The 15,863-nt window shown below is 34.8% G+C and overlaps 1 protein-coding gene across 2 annotated transcripts in view; it reads right to left on the bottom strand.

Moving 5' to 3' along the window:
* Positions 1–15,222, bottom strand: part of LOC122809302 (C-X-C chemokine receptor type 3-like) — a 54,944-nt gene extending 39,722 nt beyond the window's left edge. The window contains exon 1 of one of the 2 annotated variants that reach the window (XM_044080691.1): positions 15,086–15,222. In XM_044080691.1, the coding sequence (XP_043936626.1) occupies positions 15,086–15,133 (48 nt within the window). In that variant the 5' untranslated portion in view covers positions 15,134–15,222. Of the gene's footprint in view, positions 1–10,729; positions 10,856–15,085 lie in introns of those variants that run through there. The other variant, XM_044080692.1, reaches the window with a different exon arrangement.
* Positions 15,223–15,863: the final 641 nt, after the last annotated feature.

The following is a 15,863-nucleotide window of genomic DNA, read 5'->3' as shown; positions in this document are numbered from 1 at the left end:
CCCAATTTTGAGCATTTAGTAATACCACTTAGTAATAATACCACTGTTCTGCAGAGGGTGATTTTAAATAACTGGAATATTCTATCTAGTGATGATAAAACAAGGGATGTTGTGGGTCCTTTGCCTAGATACACCTACAGTAACATGTCCAGTTTAAAACAAATTTTATGTTATGGGTCTAATTCATATACACCCCACACAGGCTTAGAAAGAACGGTCAAATGTGGAGCATGCCCCCAGTGTCGTTATATAGATGAGTCCCACTACTTTAGACATCCGGACAGTGGGAGACTCTGGGACATTAGGGTTGATGCTAGTTGCATGAGTCGCAACATAGTGTATGTAGCCCATTGTGTAATATGTTTTCAGTACTATGTTGGCAAGTCAAATCGTTCACTTAAGGAACGTATTAGAGATCATTATTATTGCTTTCACAGGAAAGATGGGAGTAGTGCATTGGCAAAGCACATGTTATGTGAAGGAGACACTCATGAGTTTCTGTTTCAGGTTCTCCATGTAGAGAACCCATCCACTCGGTTAGGTGACATTTATAATAAGACAGAAGAAGCAGAACTACGATGGATTTTGAGGTTAGGTGCACATAGGGGTCGAGGCTTGAATGAAACGGTCTCTATTAAACCCTACCTCAAAGGAAGGAGCCTACGTTAATAGGCCCCTTACTATATCCTCGTTTAGATTTTACTACAGTCCTATATAGAATTTTTTATTATAAATTTGTCATTTATGTGCTTTTTCACGTATTAGTCACAGACCATCACTTATAAATATTGGTTGTCTTTGATGCAACCAGCAGATGTATAGATTTGAGTTGTATAGTCAGTGTTCATCTCCCTTTTCACCTGATTAGGTAGACTTTCCATATTTTATAGGTTTGTCCTATTTCCAGTAATTCTATAGGTTGTGGACAGATCGTGACACATTGTATAGATTTATAGTTAGACAGCCAGTGCTCATATTAGATTAGCTAGATAATTCTTAGCTGTTTATATGTTTGTTTTAATAGTTATTCAGGTTCTATAATACAAGGGAGATATACTATTTCCATCATTAGTGTCCCTGTGTATTATATCAGTATTACAGTTCTATTTTAGTCATTTCAGTTTATAGGAAAGCGTTTTTGGTTTTTAAGCATTATAACTTTTAAAATGTTTATTATATAGTCTGTACAAAGGAGTTCATATAATTGAGTTTTCAGTATGTGTAATGGTGTTAGTGCATCTAGTATATTAGCATGCTGAATATCTTGCCATGATAGATTCCAATTGTGTATTATGTTTACGTATCTCTAGCGCCCGTTACCTTGGAAACACTGATTTTTAATCTGCGTGCATTGAATGACGCTGTTTTTCAGTCGCCAGCAAGTAAGGGGATATGCTGAGATATTTTCTACCATTGGTGAGACATTTTACTTTTGTATTTGAAAAGGACAAATGATTGGTGTTTTTGATTGTACGTGTAGCATTTAAATGGTTTGCTTTTATTCTTTTGTGTATCTGATGAAGCAGTGCTGCACACCGTGAAAGCGCTTATTTTATGATTAAATACATTTTTACTTTACATTGGTGGAGTCGATTGACTTTTTTGCGTAAGGAGAGAACTTTGTGGATGGTTTACTTCATTTACTGGAGAGCTGCTATATCTTAGATCCCTGAAGGAACGGGAACTGTTTACTTTCATATATGGCTGGGAACAGCAGACAGCTTGGACTTTGGGCTCATACTTGTTTATGAGCCATTACGCTTGTCTATTACTTGAGGTATTTAGCTCCTTCTACTGGGTTTGTGTTTTTGTTATACTTGTTCTGGGATATCCGCATTGGTTATTTGTATATATATATATATATATATATATATATATATATATATATATATATATATTTATTAATGGTATATATATATATATATATATATATATATATATATATATATATATATATATATATATATATTTATTATTGCTATATATATATATATATATATATATATATTTATTAATGGTATATATATATATATATATATATATATATATATATATATATATTTTTATTAATGGTATATATATATATATATATATATATATATATATATATATATACTGTGCATTTCTAACAGCTCATACTTATCAGATTCATTAATTTTGCATGATCATTCACACTGGATCTAAACTTCTTGCATGGCTCATACGTAAGATTGTTCATTGTGCAAGACATATCAAACTGCACACTTACGTCATCTCAAAGCCAAAAGTGCCAAGCCTTCACCAGGCAAGAGTAATTTTGTATCACCTTTTCTTTGCAATGAAAAGGAAAGTAATTTGTGGTATGTAACACTTCTGTAACATACCACCACAAACTCTGAAAATAAGACGTATTACCGAATCATTTATACTTTGTTTGCTATCTTCAGTTTTGCGACGATTGCAGGATTCTGTTATTGTTTTCTCCTTCTGTTTTTGTTTTTCTTTTCATTGTAAATGCTACAAGCTAAACTGAATGCAGGAACTGGATATTACTGATGCAGTGAACAACAAAGAAACAACAGAATAACAAAGAAACAAGAGAACAAGTACCTCAAACAAAGGGTTTTCCAAAGTGTATTGGGCATACATGTTCAATAGCCTAACACCAAGGACAATCTTTTTCTCTACATATTTACTTTGAGTTCTTATTCCCAAAAATATTTGTATATCTACTATTTATGGGCTTTTCTAATTGTATCTGATGAGTGACTTCTTACTAAGGAAGTTAGAAGTTGAACCATTTTGAGGGCTTTAAAGGAGTTTTGCATACATATCTGATATATATATATATATATATATATATATATATATATATATATATATATATACATATATATATATATATATATATATATATATATATATATATACATATATATATATATATATATATATATATATATATATATATATATATATATATAGGATCTGGACACATGCTTGACTAGCATATGTCCGAATCACAAAACATAAACACACATACACGAAAGCGCTTAACATCGACAAGCACTTCTGTGTATGTGTGCCTGTTTCGTAGATTTGACTACAGTGCTGGTAAGGGAAAATTCCCTTTTCCCCACTGTAGTGTGATCTCGGAGTGAGCATAATAAAGTAGGGGGGGTGTTGGGGGTGCAGGGGGTAAAGCCCCCCTGCAGAAATGTAATTTTTTTTTTTTAACTACACATACACGGAAGCACTTTTCGATGTTAAATGCTTTCGTGTATGTGTGTTCGATCTTTTGTGATTCGGACATATGCTAGTCGAGCATGTGTCCTAGACCCACATATATATATATATATATATATATATATATATATATATATATATATAGGTTCATAGGTTCATAGGTAGGTAATAGGCTATCAGTCCAAGGGCCTACTTAAGCCTAGCCAACAAGGTTCCATGGCTTATGCCACCCAAGAAAGTTATTTTCCTGTACCACTGTCGAGCAGAGACACAGAAGTGATCCCTGGGGTGTATTTCCTATCTCCCATCCACTCATCAAGATTTTTCTTGAAGAGTGCTAATGAAGAACTTTGCTTGACATAGATGGGTAGCTTGTTCCAAAGTATAGGAAGTATCTGGGACAAGAATCTATCCCTCCAGCGTGTTCTGTTTATTGTGGTGACAAGGTTTAGGTCCCTAGAGCATGTAGCTTGGAGGGATTGGGATTTCTTTAGGTGTAGCATGTCCAACAGCTCTGGGTTTGACATAGCATTATATGCTAGGCAGAGATCACCTCGGAGTAGGCGATATGCTACGGAGTAAAGATGGAGTTTTTTGAGGCAGTCAGTGTAGTGCATTTGTTTGAGACCAGTAATCCTGTTTGTGAGGTACTTCTGTGGCCTTTCCAACTGCTGCAGATGTCTTGTGAGGTACATTCCAAAAGGGGCATTGTACTCTATAATGGGTCTGAGTGTCGAGTAGAGGGGAACAATGACCTCTTTTTTCCTGGATGAGAACCCTTTTATGATGAGGTGTGCCACGTAGAAGGACTTCCTGACTACTGTGGCAATATGACTATCAAAGGAGAGACTACTGTCCACCTGGGTCCCAAGGTCTCTTATTACGCATTCGGTGTTAAGTAGATTGCTGCCCATGTGGTAGTTCATGGGTATATAAAACAGAAGGTAAAAAGACACATGCACCAAAAAAAAAACAGAAAAAGAAAAAACAAGAAAGGCTAAGTTAAACTAGAACATTTACTGTGTAATACCTTAAATCTCCTATAGTAGAGGTCCATGGGATATAAGCAAATGACCCCTTAAGGACATACCCTTGTTTCAGCTACATGGCTTCTGAATATGCATGACTTTACATTCAAGCAATTAAAAGCAAATGTTATTAGATGTAGACATGACGTGTTTCACCCTTTTTCTGAGCTCATCAGTGCAGATTAAGTGAATTATTTGGCTATACTTTGGCAACACAGAGCTTAAGGCCAAGTCTGATGCCCATAAACATTAATATGCCTGCAAAATATCCCAAAGAACATGAAAACCAATAAGGATAAAATGGACACACAGACAAACCATTTGGTAAAGACTTCAAGAAAGATCCGGCTAAGCTAGTCATCACTCTGGAATACCTTAAATTTCATGTAGTGGAGGCTGATGGGATATTTACAAATGACCCATTAAGGACATAACCAGTGTTTCAACTACATGGCTTCTGAATGCCCGTGAGTTTTTACTTTTTACTTTTTAGTACATTCATGCCATTAAAGCCAAATCTGAATGTGTATGTGTGTGTGTGTGTGTGTGTGTGTGTGTGTATGTGTGTGTGTGTGTGTGTATTTACATAATGTTATTAATATTTTCCCTTAGAAATAAAAAATATATTTTCTAGTTGCTGATAAATTATGTAATGAAAACTATTTTTCCTTGTTTGATTTATTTGTACAGTGTTTAGACAGTAGATGTCACTGTTAACTAATCAAAGTTCTTGTGTTGTCACTCAAGATTTGAAAATTGCTCTTGTTCAGTTTTTGAAGGTCCTGTCAGAATGCAGAATAGTGTGTAATTAATAAGTAATGCTGAGTGGATTCAGTTAACTTAGAATTAACAGATCTGCTTTTATGAAAACTAAATAAAATGCATCAACGTTGTTGCTAATATTCAAGGAGAACAAGGCATGATCTGTATTGTATATTTAAGGAATAATATAAGAAAAATTGCTACATCCCCATGAAATACCTGAATAAAATATATAAGTTCTCTTTATGTATTACAATGATCTTCATAGCTCTTTTTATACCAGAAGTTGCTTACCATCTAAATTTCTTACCTTCATCTGATTCTTATATACTTCCTATGAATTGCAAAAATTCACAAATAGTTCTTTTTTTTCAATTTTTTCCTGACACCCAGTATTTATTAATAACATAAGAGAACCACCTTCCAAAAATTTTACACTTTATACATGATTTTTGAAACAATTTAAGTAACTGATTTGTGCACGTGTAAAGTGTCTAGAAGCATTCTGCTTCAGATCTGCTCCCACCACCACCAAAAACATTTGGAAAACATAAAACTAGTCTGTGAAATTATAAAGACACAAGTTCTAATGTTCTCACTTCCATTTGTCTTGAAAATAGATAATGACATCTAGGCAATGCAAACTGCTCAGTGGCATTGTCTCTGTCTTAACTATGTGATTTATATTTGAAACATTTCTTTCTTTCTTTATTTTCTGTCAATCTGAAAGAACTGCACACACAGCCAACATAATGCAATCAATTCTATATCACTTGGTTCCTATTTATGCAGGAAATTGTTATATGACACTGCATAAGTAGGCACTGCTTAGAGTTTTCATGCCCCCTGGTCATCCCGAATCTGCATGAAACATTTATTTTAATGGCTGTACAAAAATAATGCTATTGATCTCTTGATTCTCAGACAAAAAAATGTATTCAATGGTCCGGTGTCAGAGTCTCAAACATTGTATGTGTCAAGGAAGACTTTATCTCACAGTCTTTCTTACATCAATTCCCAAAGAGATCAGAGGAGAGGGCAAGTGAACAACATGAGATAAAATTATTTATATTACATGTAGTGGTCTGCATCAGAAAAGGAAATATATGGTTACATATAGTATAACTTCTCTTAAGTTCTTACTCTAGTAATTACATAAGCTTAAATGCTTCTTTTCAGAGGCAACTTGATAATGTTATTTGATTAAGTGAGCTGTTCACAGTCATATGGTTTGCAACTAATGACTGAGGGAGTCAAACAAAGACTAATGATAACTTTCATTTTCAGGGAAAAAAGAACTTACCAGCAGCACATAACCTTTATCATCAGTACTAGAGAGGTCTACAAAAGGATGTATATGCTGCAGACTTGCTGTCTCCAAATATTTTTGATGATACTGAGTCATTTTAAAACAGGAAGATGTATATCTGTTATGAGCTGAAACTGGATGTCTGCAGTGCAAACTAAATAAATGTGCTGCCCTTTTTTTATTTTGTATTTGATTCTTAAACGTTGATTTCCTTTAGCATTGCTTCCCAGTCAGTGCCTGACTCCTTGTCAAAAACTGCAGAGTGAAGTCCTGCATTTAGGCCAAAGTTGAAATAATAGTATCTGTTAATGTTACACTGTGTGTTATAGTAAAAAGGATTTGTGTTGGTAAGGTATAGCACCAATACAATACCAAAGCTATGCCCTGGTAATTCTAATGGTAAGTCTGGCTTTTGTGGTCAGAATGTAATTCAGTATCAAGTGTAGCTTTAGTAAATACATCTGTGCATTTTAAAAAAAAAAAAATTTACTAACATTCTAACACACACACACAAACATATATATATATATATATATATATATATATATATATATATATATATCTACATACATTATTTTGTATTTAATAAAACTACTACAGACAGACAGCACATTCCTTTACTTCTAATTTTTACCACATTGCCTTTAGTGTCTATCAGATTTCATTATCACGGTCTAATATCATTTTATTTTCTTCAGAATAACATATAACGTTGAAACATTTGGTCACATGTTAGCATATACCATGTTGAAACATTTGGCCCCACTTAGACTCCTTCAGCTTTTACATATGCTTTAATGTTCTAATGTCTGAATAGCAGTCACTTGTATATTCTGGGCTTTCAGGAGTAATTGCCAGTAGTGGGTACAGACTGTGGCAGTTTGTTTGTCGAACATGGACAACCAATGTGCAGCCATACTTTTCAGACTGCTCAGGTTATTGCTAATTCAGTTTCAAGGCTGGATTATTGACACTTAGTCAACCAGGTACCTAGCGCTCCATCTGACATCCCATAGACTAGGAACTATAGTAAGTTTCCAGGTCTTGGCTAACATTTGTGGAGCTCTCCCCCATTTGGAATTCAATACTTTTGCATCTAAAAGACGATTGGGGCTCTAAAGAGCTTCAAGGCAACAGTAGTTGCACATGCCTTAATTTGGCGTACCTAGTTTAACTATAAGGCCCATTTCACAGTTGCAAATGTTTAACTCTGTACACTTATAGTAATTGTTGATACTGATCTGAACAATTCAATCCACTGCTATGTTACTTTGTTGTTATATTATGTACATTTATTTCTGATACCATGCTGTGAATCTTATAAATCTTGTGGGGTTATACATTTGATAGAGTTGTTTGTATAAGTGTCACTGTGATTTACTAATTGTTTAAAAGCAGGCATAATACAGCTAAGCTAGTTATTTTTATTAGATCAAAGTAAGCATCTGCTAATGCTGTTTGCATAGTTTTTAATGATATATATATATATATATATATATATATATATATATATATATATATACACATATATATTTATATCCTTAAAGATTTTAGATGAAGGTGGCTTATTATCTGTCCAGTCTACTCAAAGTTGCTACCACCTGTCCCTATTAAATTTGTTTTTCCACCTGTCTCAGTTATCAAGAACTCCTCTTCCACTAGACTGTAATGCATCATTGCCTCTGTGAGTGTACTGAAGGATTAACCAGCTCTGTTAGAACTTGGTCTTGAATCATACCTACTCAAGCTGCCACACACATCACCTCAGTCACCCCTTAGTGATTCCTCTTCAGCTGCCACTTTCACTTACACCATAACAGTACAGCATGCCCAAATATTATTTCTTAATGTTTCTTCTTTCTTCCTCTGTATGCAAACCAGGCTGTCAAAAATCTGTATTCCTATCCAACTCCTGTACTTCCCACAGTATTTTAATAACTCTACTCTGCACGCATTCTACCATCTCAAATCTTCTTCCTCTCAAAGGCAGATGTTAGGTTTTCAATTACGCTGTACAAGAGGATGCTCTTACCATCTCTCTATTTCTCTGCCTAAGATAGAAGCACCTATAACTGCCACCCTTATAGCCATGTGCATATACATTTTTCCTGAATTAAATGTGCATGTATTCATTAACCCTCAACTATTTACTTCCCCCTCACTATATAGCTTGCAGCAGCTTTTGGTACAGGTTTGTGCTGGTGTGCAATCATCACCAGACCTACAGCGATGACAAAACCTTAGAAATAATGTATTAAACTTGATACATACATGCTTGAGAATGCCAAGTTGTTTTGTGAAAACAGATGCTGCTTTTTTTAATTTGGTATGTTTCACATTTAATGAATAACTTATACGTGGAATTTGTGATGCTTTCATTGCCGTATCTAAGGTCCGAGGACATGCACCAGTCCAGAACTTTCTCTGGCTGTCTTTTGGAATGCATAGCTGTCACAGCAGGATTTATGCAAGCAACATTACAGCTCATTCATGCACTTTAGCCCCCGTGATATTTTGTTCGATTTTGAAAAGCAGCACCCATCTCAGTTCCCAACCCAAGAGTTTCCTACTGTTTGTAGCTTTTCTCCAAAAGGTCTCCTCATCATTAACTGTCTAAAGAGGAGGCAACATACAAAACACATCTTAAACAGGCTCTGTACACAGGGCTGCTGCAATCAGTAAAATGCAAAGTGAAGCCATACCTGTAGAAAATATCTGCCTTTAAAATTTTGGATATCAGTGAAGTAGTAAACCTACATCAGCAGACCTCAGTGTTTTCTCATAATATTTCATTTTTCAATACTTTTACACATTTTCTGCATACTGTTGTCATAATTTGCCCTAATCAATGAAAGATGAAAAATGTTTCGTTTCACCTCAGATTGTTTGCACAGTGAACACAACACTCTCTTTCAAAGTAAGCACATAAATAAGTAATAACAAGTAATAAGCCAATTAATAAATTAAAAAATATATTATTTGCCATTGATATAAGGTACAGTACTAATAACTGACTATGTCTTGCTTTAAGACAATAAAGAAAATGATAGATGCATGAAGTCTAATTTGCAATATGGAATGTGTACTCTCAGCTGTGCATATTTCCATATATCATTTAATCCTAACATGAAAAAATCAAGTCATGCTGTGACAGCGATTTACCACAGTATATACAAAATCTTCCATTTTTATGTAAAAAGACAGTTGTGAAAGAATTTGTAGTGTATGGAGTGCTGTGATTATACTGCCAAACAGGAAAAAAGATAAACTTGTTGCACGTTACTGCAGAGCAAGACCTAAGTGCAACCGCACTTTCAAAGGTGTTTAACAACTATTATACTCACCCTTAATTCTGTGACGACTGGGTATAAGGGAAAGGCTGTTTCTTCAGTCCCTGAATATTTTCCCTCCTATGTCCACCAAAGTTTACATATGTTAGTCTATAAGTAACTTATTTAAATTAGGACATATTTAAAAACTGTCCCTGACTTTTCCTTACTTGCTGTTTACTCAAAAGCACTTGCTAAATGTTGTACTGGCTTTAAAACCCAGTAAAACACATTGTTTTTTTTTTCTTTTGTAATTGATAAGTACATGGGAGTAGATAAAACTTTGTGCATTGCAAAGAGTTATGATGGGGTCTCACAGATAACCCATTGTTATATATTCTCGACATGGGTGCAAAGTTTCACCTCAATAGTGAATTTTTTGGCATCCATCTCTCAAACACATAATAATGTGGTTATGAACGGAGTCCTGCCAATAACCTCTATATATCACATTAGGAAACCAACATACATGTTTATAAACTGCACTAAAGAAATGTCTGCAGTATACACTTAACATGCAAATCTAGGTGCAAGAAAAAGTAGTTAACAATTTCTTCCAAAACACACATCAATTTAATTACTGGATTTTGAACTATTAAACACTGAAAATTAATGTTTTATATTGGAGAATAACCCTTCACTCCTTTCATGATCAAGGCTGGACTCCCCTATTACCCCTGCTGTTTTTTTAATCTGCTTTGAGGTCAGAACACAGATAAATATTGTTATGGTTTCAGTATTTCTCAACTCCATTTTCAAAGAAAATATTTAACATGCTATTCTTGTAAGTTTGCATTATGAACAAAAATATAAAGATGAAATCACTTTGTGGGGAGTAATAAAACAAAACCATTCTATAACAAAAATATAGTTTCAAAGTAATAATTATTGACATAATGTGCAATATATGGTTATGTGAAAATGTGCAGAAACTTTAATCAGTGGTCAACCCGTGATGAATAAATTAAATAATCATAAAGCAGAATATACTGTTAGAGAGCACTGCAGGCCTTACACCTTAAAGAGGGAATACATGCTTGCAGTTTAAGGTTGTTAATAGAGTAAAAGGTCCTTACCTGGTTAAGATGTAAATGGAAAGACAAATTGTTCTGTGCTCATCAAAATAAGATTATACAACTACATGTGGAATGAAAAACTGGAAGTGCAAAACACCGCAAGAAGCATTTTCCATTTTAGAGGTACACCCGTACACTGATCAGTGGTAGATGGTGACTTCAAAGCAAGAAGGGGTTGCAGGAAACAACTGAATGGGTGGGGCTAACTGGAATTGGTGGAGCTGTGTTACAGGAGGGCTACCTTTGATATTGGTTACAATTTTACGTAAATAACTGACCAAATCCAGCTGAATGATGTAGAGCCAAGATATCCATCTGTACCACCAGCAACTCAAGTTTAAGAATGGACTTGACACAGTGGAAGTATGAGCTAGGGAGGATAGGGTAAAGGGGCTGACACCCAACTCTCCTATGCCAGAGAGAGGCTAAGGAAAGTAATTACTGCTTGGGTAACCTTTGGTTGAGACCTGAAGTTACACAGGTCAACAACAACTTGGGTGGAGTGAAACAATATCCTTTGTCTGGTAGGCAGATACGTATGCTAGTCATGGAGATGACACTAAACATCACTCCTGCCGGGGTAAGTATGATGATTAGCCAAGGATATATTATGTGTCCTGACAGCCTGGCTACTTCTTTCAATTGGGTTGTCACTTCCTAGCTGTCAGTAATCATGCTACAAGGCCATTTTCTAAAGAAGATGGGTCCCTAGCCAAGTGATATGTCTGTGATTGATGGAAAAGAGCTACAGTGTACCTGAGAAGGGCGGAGGGTCTTGCAGGGATATACTGAAAAAACAGGGATATTCTGGGGGGGTGGGATATAGCAAAGTTAATTAGTGGTCCTATTGTATGGAGCACACTAAACTGTTCTCCAGCAGTAGTCTTCCTGCTCATAATTCATGTAAGAGAAAGAATTATCACGTCAGACCTATGAACTGGTTATCCGCACTTTGTTGAAGATGTATACCTCAGAAGTCTGAGTGTGATAAAAAATTGTCATATAATGTCTTTCAACTTGTTTCACTCAAACACACACACACTGGTACTGCCAAGTCAGTTTCACAAATGTTTAACCATGATCAAATAACAGTAGGGGTCAGTGAGTTTCATCCATAGCTTGCCTTTGTGCACACAAGCTGCAACCACTCTATGGACTATATGAACTTAAGCTATCTGATTGTAATCTAATGAATGAATGAATAAATAAATAATGGTGGCAATAATGCATTTTAGTCATTGCAAACTCTGCCCTTACCATTAGAACCATTGAATAGGACAAAATAAGTCAGTCAGGCAAGAAAGGTAAAGAGAGATCACAGCAGACTATAAGAGTTTTATTTAATTAAAAAAAAAAATGAGCTATGCCTTCACTTTTGGTTCTTAGGCTGCCTGAGGAACCAATCACCAGAGGTGGTCCGAACCACTGGACAACAGCTCCTTACTGACTGCTGTAACAATCCAACCACCCACCACTGAAGCACCATTTTATAATCCACTGCAGATACAGGACAAACTTTAATAAGGCTTAACTACATTGTTGTTTATGGGAGAATACTCCTTAATCCTGGATTGCCTTAAAAAATAGTTCAGCCAAATAAGCAAACTTTTTTGACACAATTTTCAAAACAAGAAAATGTAATATGCAATAAATAACAATAAAATTGTAAGTATTTTGGAGGGGGTGTAGCCCTGCATCTCAGTACCATAAGCCACCCCTGGCACTGACTTGTTGAAGATGGGGTAAAGCAATGTTTTGATATAATTTTGAAAAACAGTGAACTTATCCCATACCATGCTTAAGGGAAGCTGTTGGTAGTAGGAAGGACACCACAGAAAGGGATCCAGTTTGTGCCTAGAACTAGAAGTTTAATTTGGGAGTAAAATGTAGTGGGTCTGTAATGACAGATCACATCTTACTATTCTGAGACACAAAACATCATAAGTAAACCCGGTAAAAAGAGTAAAATCATAAGACTAGCAACTCACACTGAAATGCTTCGCAAAGTACTAAAATAAAATTAAATCCTAATTTAAGGGCACTATCTATACCCTATCAATCCAATTTCAACATAGGCTACCTCTAAGGTCACACAACTTGGCAAAGAGGGAAAATTAGAAAATAAAATTTAAACAATACCATTGTTTCTCTCTTTTCGGACTTGTGCAGCCTCATATTGTGGTACAGCATCTGCATTAAGCAAGTACTGACACCTGAGACATCAACCACAGTAGAAAGTGATCACACAAGAGTGATTTAACTTGTTTCAAAAGAAAAAGTAATAACAAGGAATAATTTCAAATAAAACACACCTTAAATAATATTAACAGAACACCTTTTCAGGGGTTTAATCTTGTCAGCATACAGAAATAACTTTTTACCAAATAACAGCATTCATTTTTACAGAAAGATGCAGGTCCTTTAAATGCACAAATAAAATATAGACAGCATGTAAATAGTCTGTTTGTAATATGTAATGCTGGTATTATGTAATGCTGTATCTGCTTACCCTTGGAGCTTTTCTCCCCGGGCCTCCGCTGAAAATGGACATGCATCCAGTCGGACTATCCCGGTCAACAAATGTAAAATAAAAATAAATAAAATAAAAAGTTATAAACTAAGTAATTTTTTTCCAGCTCAGTCTGTGTCATACATTCTTCAGTCTGTCCTCCCTACACATATAATATGTTTTTCTTTTGTATGCTGATGTAACAGGATTTCTTTTTCTTGACCTATTTATTTTTGCTTTTATTTAGTTTATGGGATGGAATAGTTATACATTTTCAGACACTTCCCATAGCTTTATTAGGACAAACTCTGTCAGATTATATTATCTCCTTCTATTCCGTAGTGTGGAAAACTCAAGGCTGCAGCTAATTACATTCACAAGCTTCTCCTTCAGTACTCCAGTAACTCACTAGCATCTACTTTTAATTTGTAAATCCTTATTGTTGCCAGGTTCCATTCAAAAATCCTTTTCTGCTTCATGCAAATAGGTCAGATCATCAATAATCTGAGTTGGCTGCCACTTTATAGTGTTTCTGAAATTTTAGAAACGTGTTTTCATTATCTTATGTAAAAATGGTCTGACAGACTGACTGAGGGAGGTGTAGCACTGATGTTTCACTTTCTGCATATGCAGATCAGGTAAAGTCTAAATGGTGCCAGAGTTCCAGTCATGACATTTTGCTTTCTGCTGGATAACTTATGAAGCAGGGCAGTAACTAAGTTTCTTGCCCATTGTATATCCATCAAAAATTCTAAGGCATAGCAACCACAGAGTCCCTGGCTTAATAAAGAATGTCCATTTAGCATGGAAGCTAAACTTTGCTGTTTCAAAACATTTAGGTCTCTGTAAAAGGAAGTTAGCATACAATTTGTAGAATTACTGTTCAAACACAAATCCATGTACATGATACACTTATTTTGGAGGTGTCTGGATTATAGCTCATGCTTCATATGATATTAGTTACTCCAAATTTTAAACATAAGGTGTGTGTTTGTGTTTTACTTAGTCATGAGAAAAATATATTAAATTAAAGACTGGAGAAATGCATGGTAACAAGAAGAAGAAGAAAGAAGAATAAAGGAAGCACATACATTACTGTAGAAAAATAAAGAACAGAAGCAAGGCAATAAAAAACTATATTACCAATATTTAAACAGAAACATTACATTTCATGAAAATATAAGCTTAAGATATCCAGTGATTATAAAGCAAATATGCTGTCTTATGAACCCTTATGCTAGCTTCAAAAAACTGCAAATCTTATGTTTTTCTATTTATATATAAACAAATCATAGAACTAGGTGCACTTCAGGGTAACACAGTTGCTATTTAATTTAAGGTGCTTGGTAAATGAAGGCACTATGTTTTGCTATATTGTGTGCTAAAGGAAGTATGCTGTTCAGCTGTTAATATGTATCCTGACATACATTTTCTTAATCAAGTAGCAATAGAATCAACATTCATGTTTTACTTACTTTTAGTCACAAAAATAAGACAAAGGAAACATGATTTTATTTACTGTTGTCATATGTGGTACTGGTTCTAACATCTTTTTAAAGGAACTACTGGTTTTGCAATGAAATTATCTGTTCCACTTGTGAAGTTTTGCTGCTCAGCGTAACTATGTTTAGGCTACAAATAGCCTCATCAGATGAGTGTGCAATTAGTACTAGCTAAACATTGCTACTCAAAAAATTAAGTACTAAATAACATGATTATCTGCAGACTCATTGTTTCAAAAACATGGTCTACTATTAGTCATTTGAATAAAATAATCTTATTTGTTTCATTATTAAGCAGAGTTTATTCTTATTCAAAGTCTATAATAAAGACAGATTGCACCTTACCCAGTTATCCATAACTTCAGTTGCTGTTGAAAATGTAGACAATTCCATAAGAAATGTAAGACAGTATTAGTACTGTGTTCTGAACACCACCGTGGTAGGATACCTCATAGTTCTTGAAACTAGCAGTCTTTCTTCAGATTCAGTGATGCACTGTTTGACAAGAGGAAGTGTTCTCATTCATAAAATGTACACTCTAGATAATCTTAAAACAGGAAATTCATGCTGCTCACATATATTGTTAAGGATCTGTACAATGTGAGGTAGCAGTAATCGCTTTCTGTGCATTGCAACTAAGTTAATTGAGCTAAGAGATGATTTTATTACATTAACTGGTAGTTTGTATACTACTTCTGTATTTGTGAACCAACACATGTATTTGATAAAGAAATGAGTGGCAAAGGCAAAACTTGTATCTATTAAATTGTTTATATTTGTTGATAGGGATAGTGGCCATAGATAATTTTTTGTGGAAATCTGTGTAGAAGATTTCCAATAAGCATACTATAGTTATATATCAGTAAGCATACTATAATTATATACATTATTAGCAATCTTGACTCAGAAATGCTATTAATAAACAACACAGAGGTAGCTCTACAAATAGAAGCAACTCTACCTGCGATATAGCTAACTAGACACCTGAAGTTAATGGCTAGGACACCTGGAATTCAACCAGGCAGCCCAGGTTCAACTACCAGTGTGGAAATTGGCCAGTTTTATCCCACAGTTAGCATAGACAAATAAAGCTATGAGCTGTTAACCAACTGCTTTGTGTAGT

This window comes from Protopterus annectens, chromosome 8.part0 (genome assembly GCF_019279795.1).
Source record: "Protopterus annectens isolate FY-2018-M chromosome 8.part0, PAN1.0, whole genome shotgun sequence".
NCBI classification, from domain to species: Eukaryota; Metazoa; Chordata; order Ceratodontiformes; family Protopteridae; genus Protopterus; species Protopterus annectens.
This window is presented reverse-complemented; position numbering and strand designations above follow the sequence as displayed.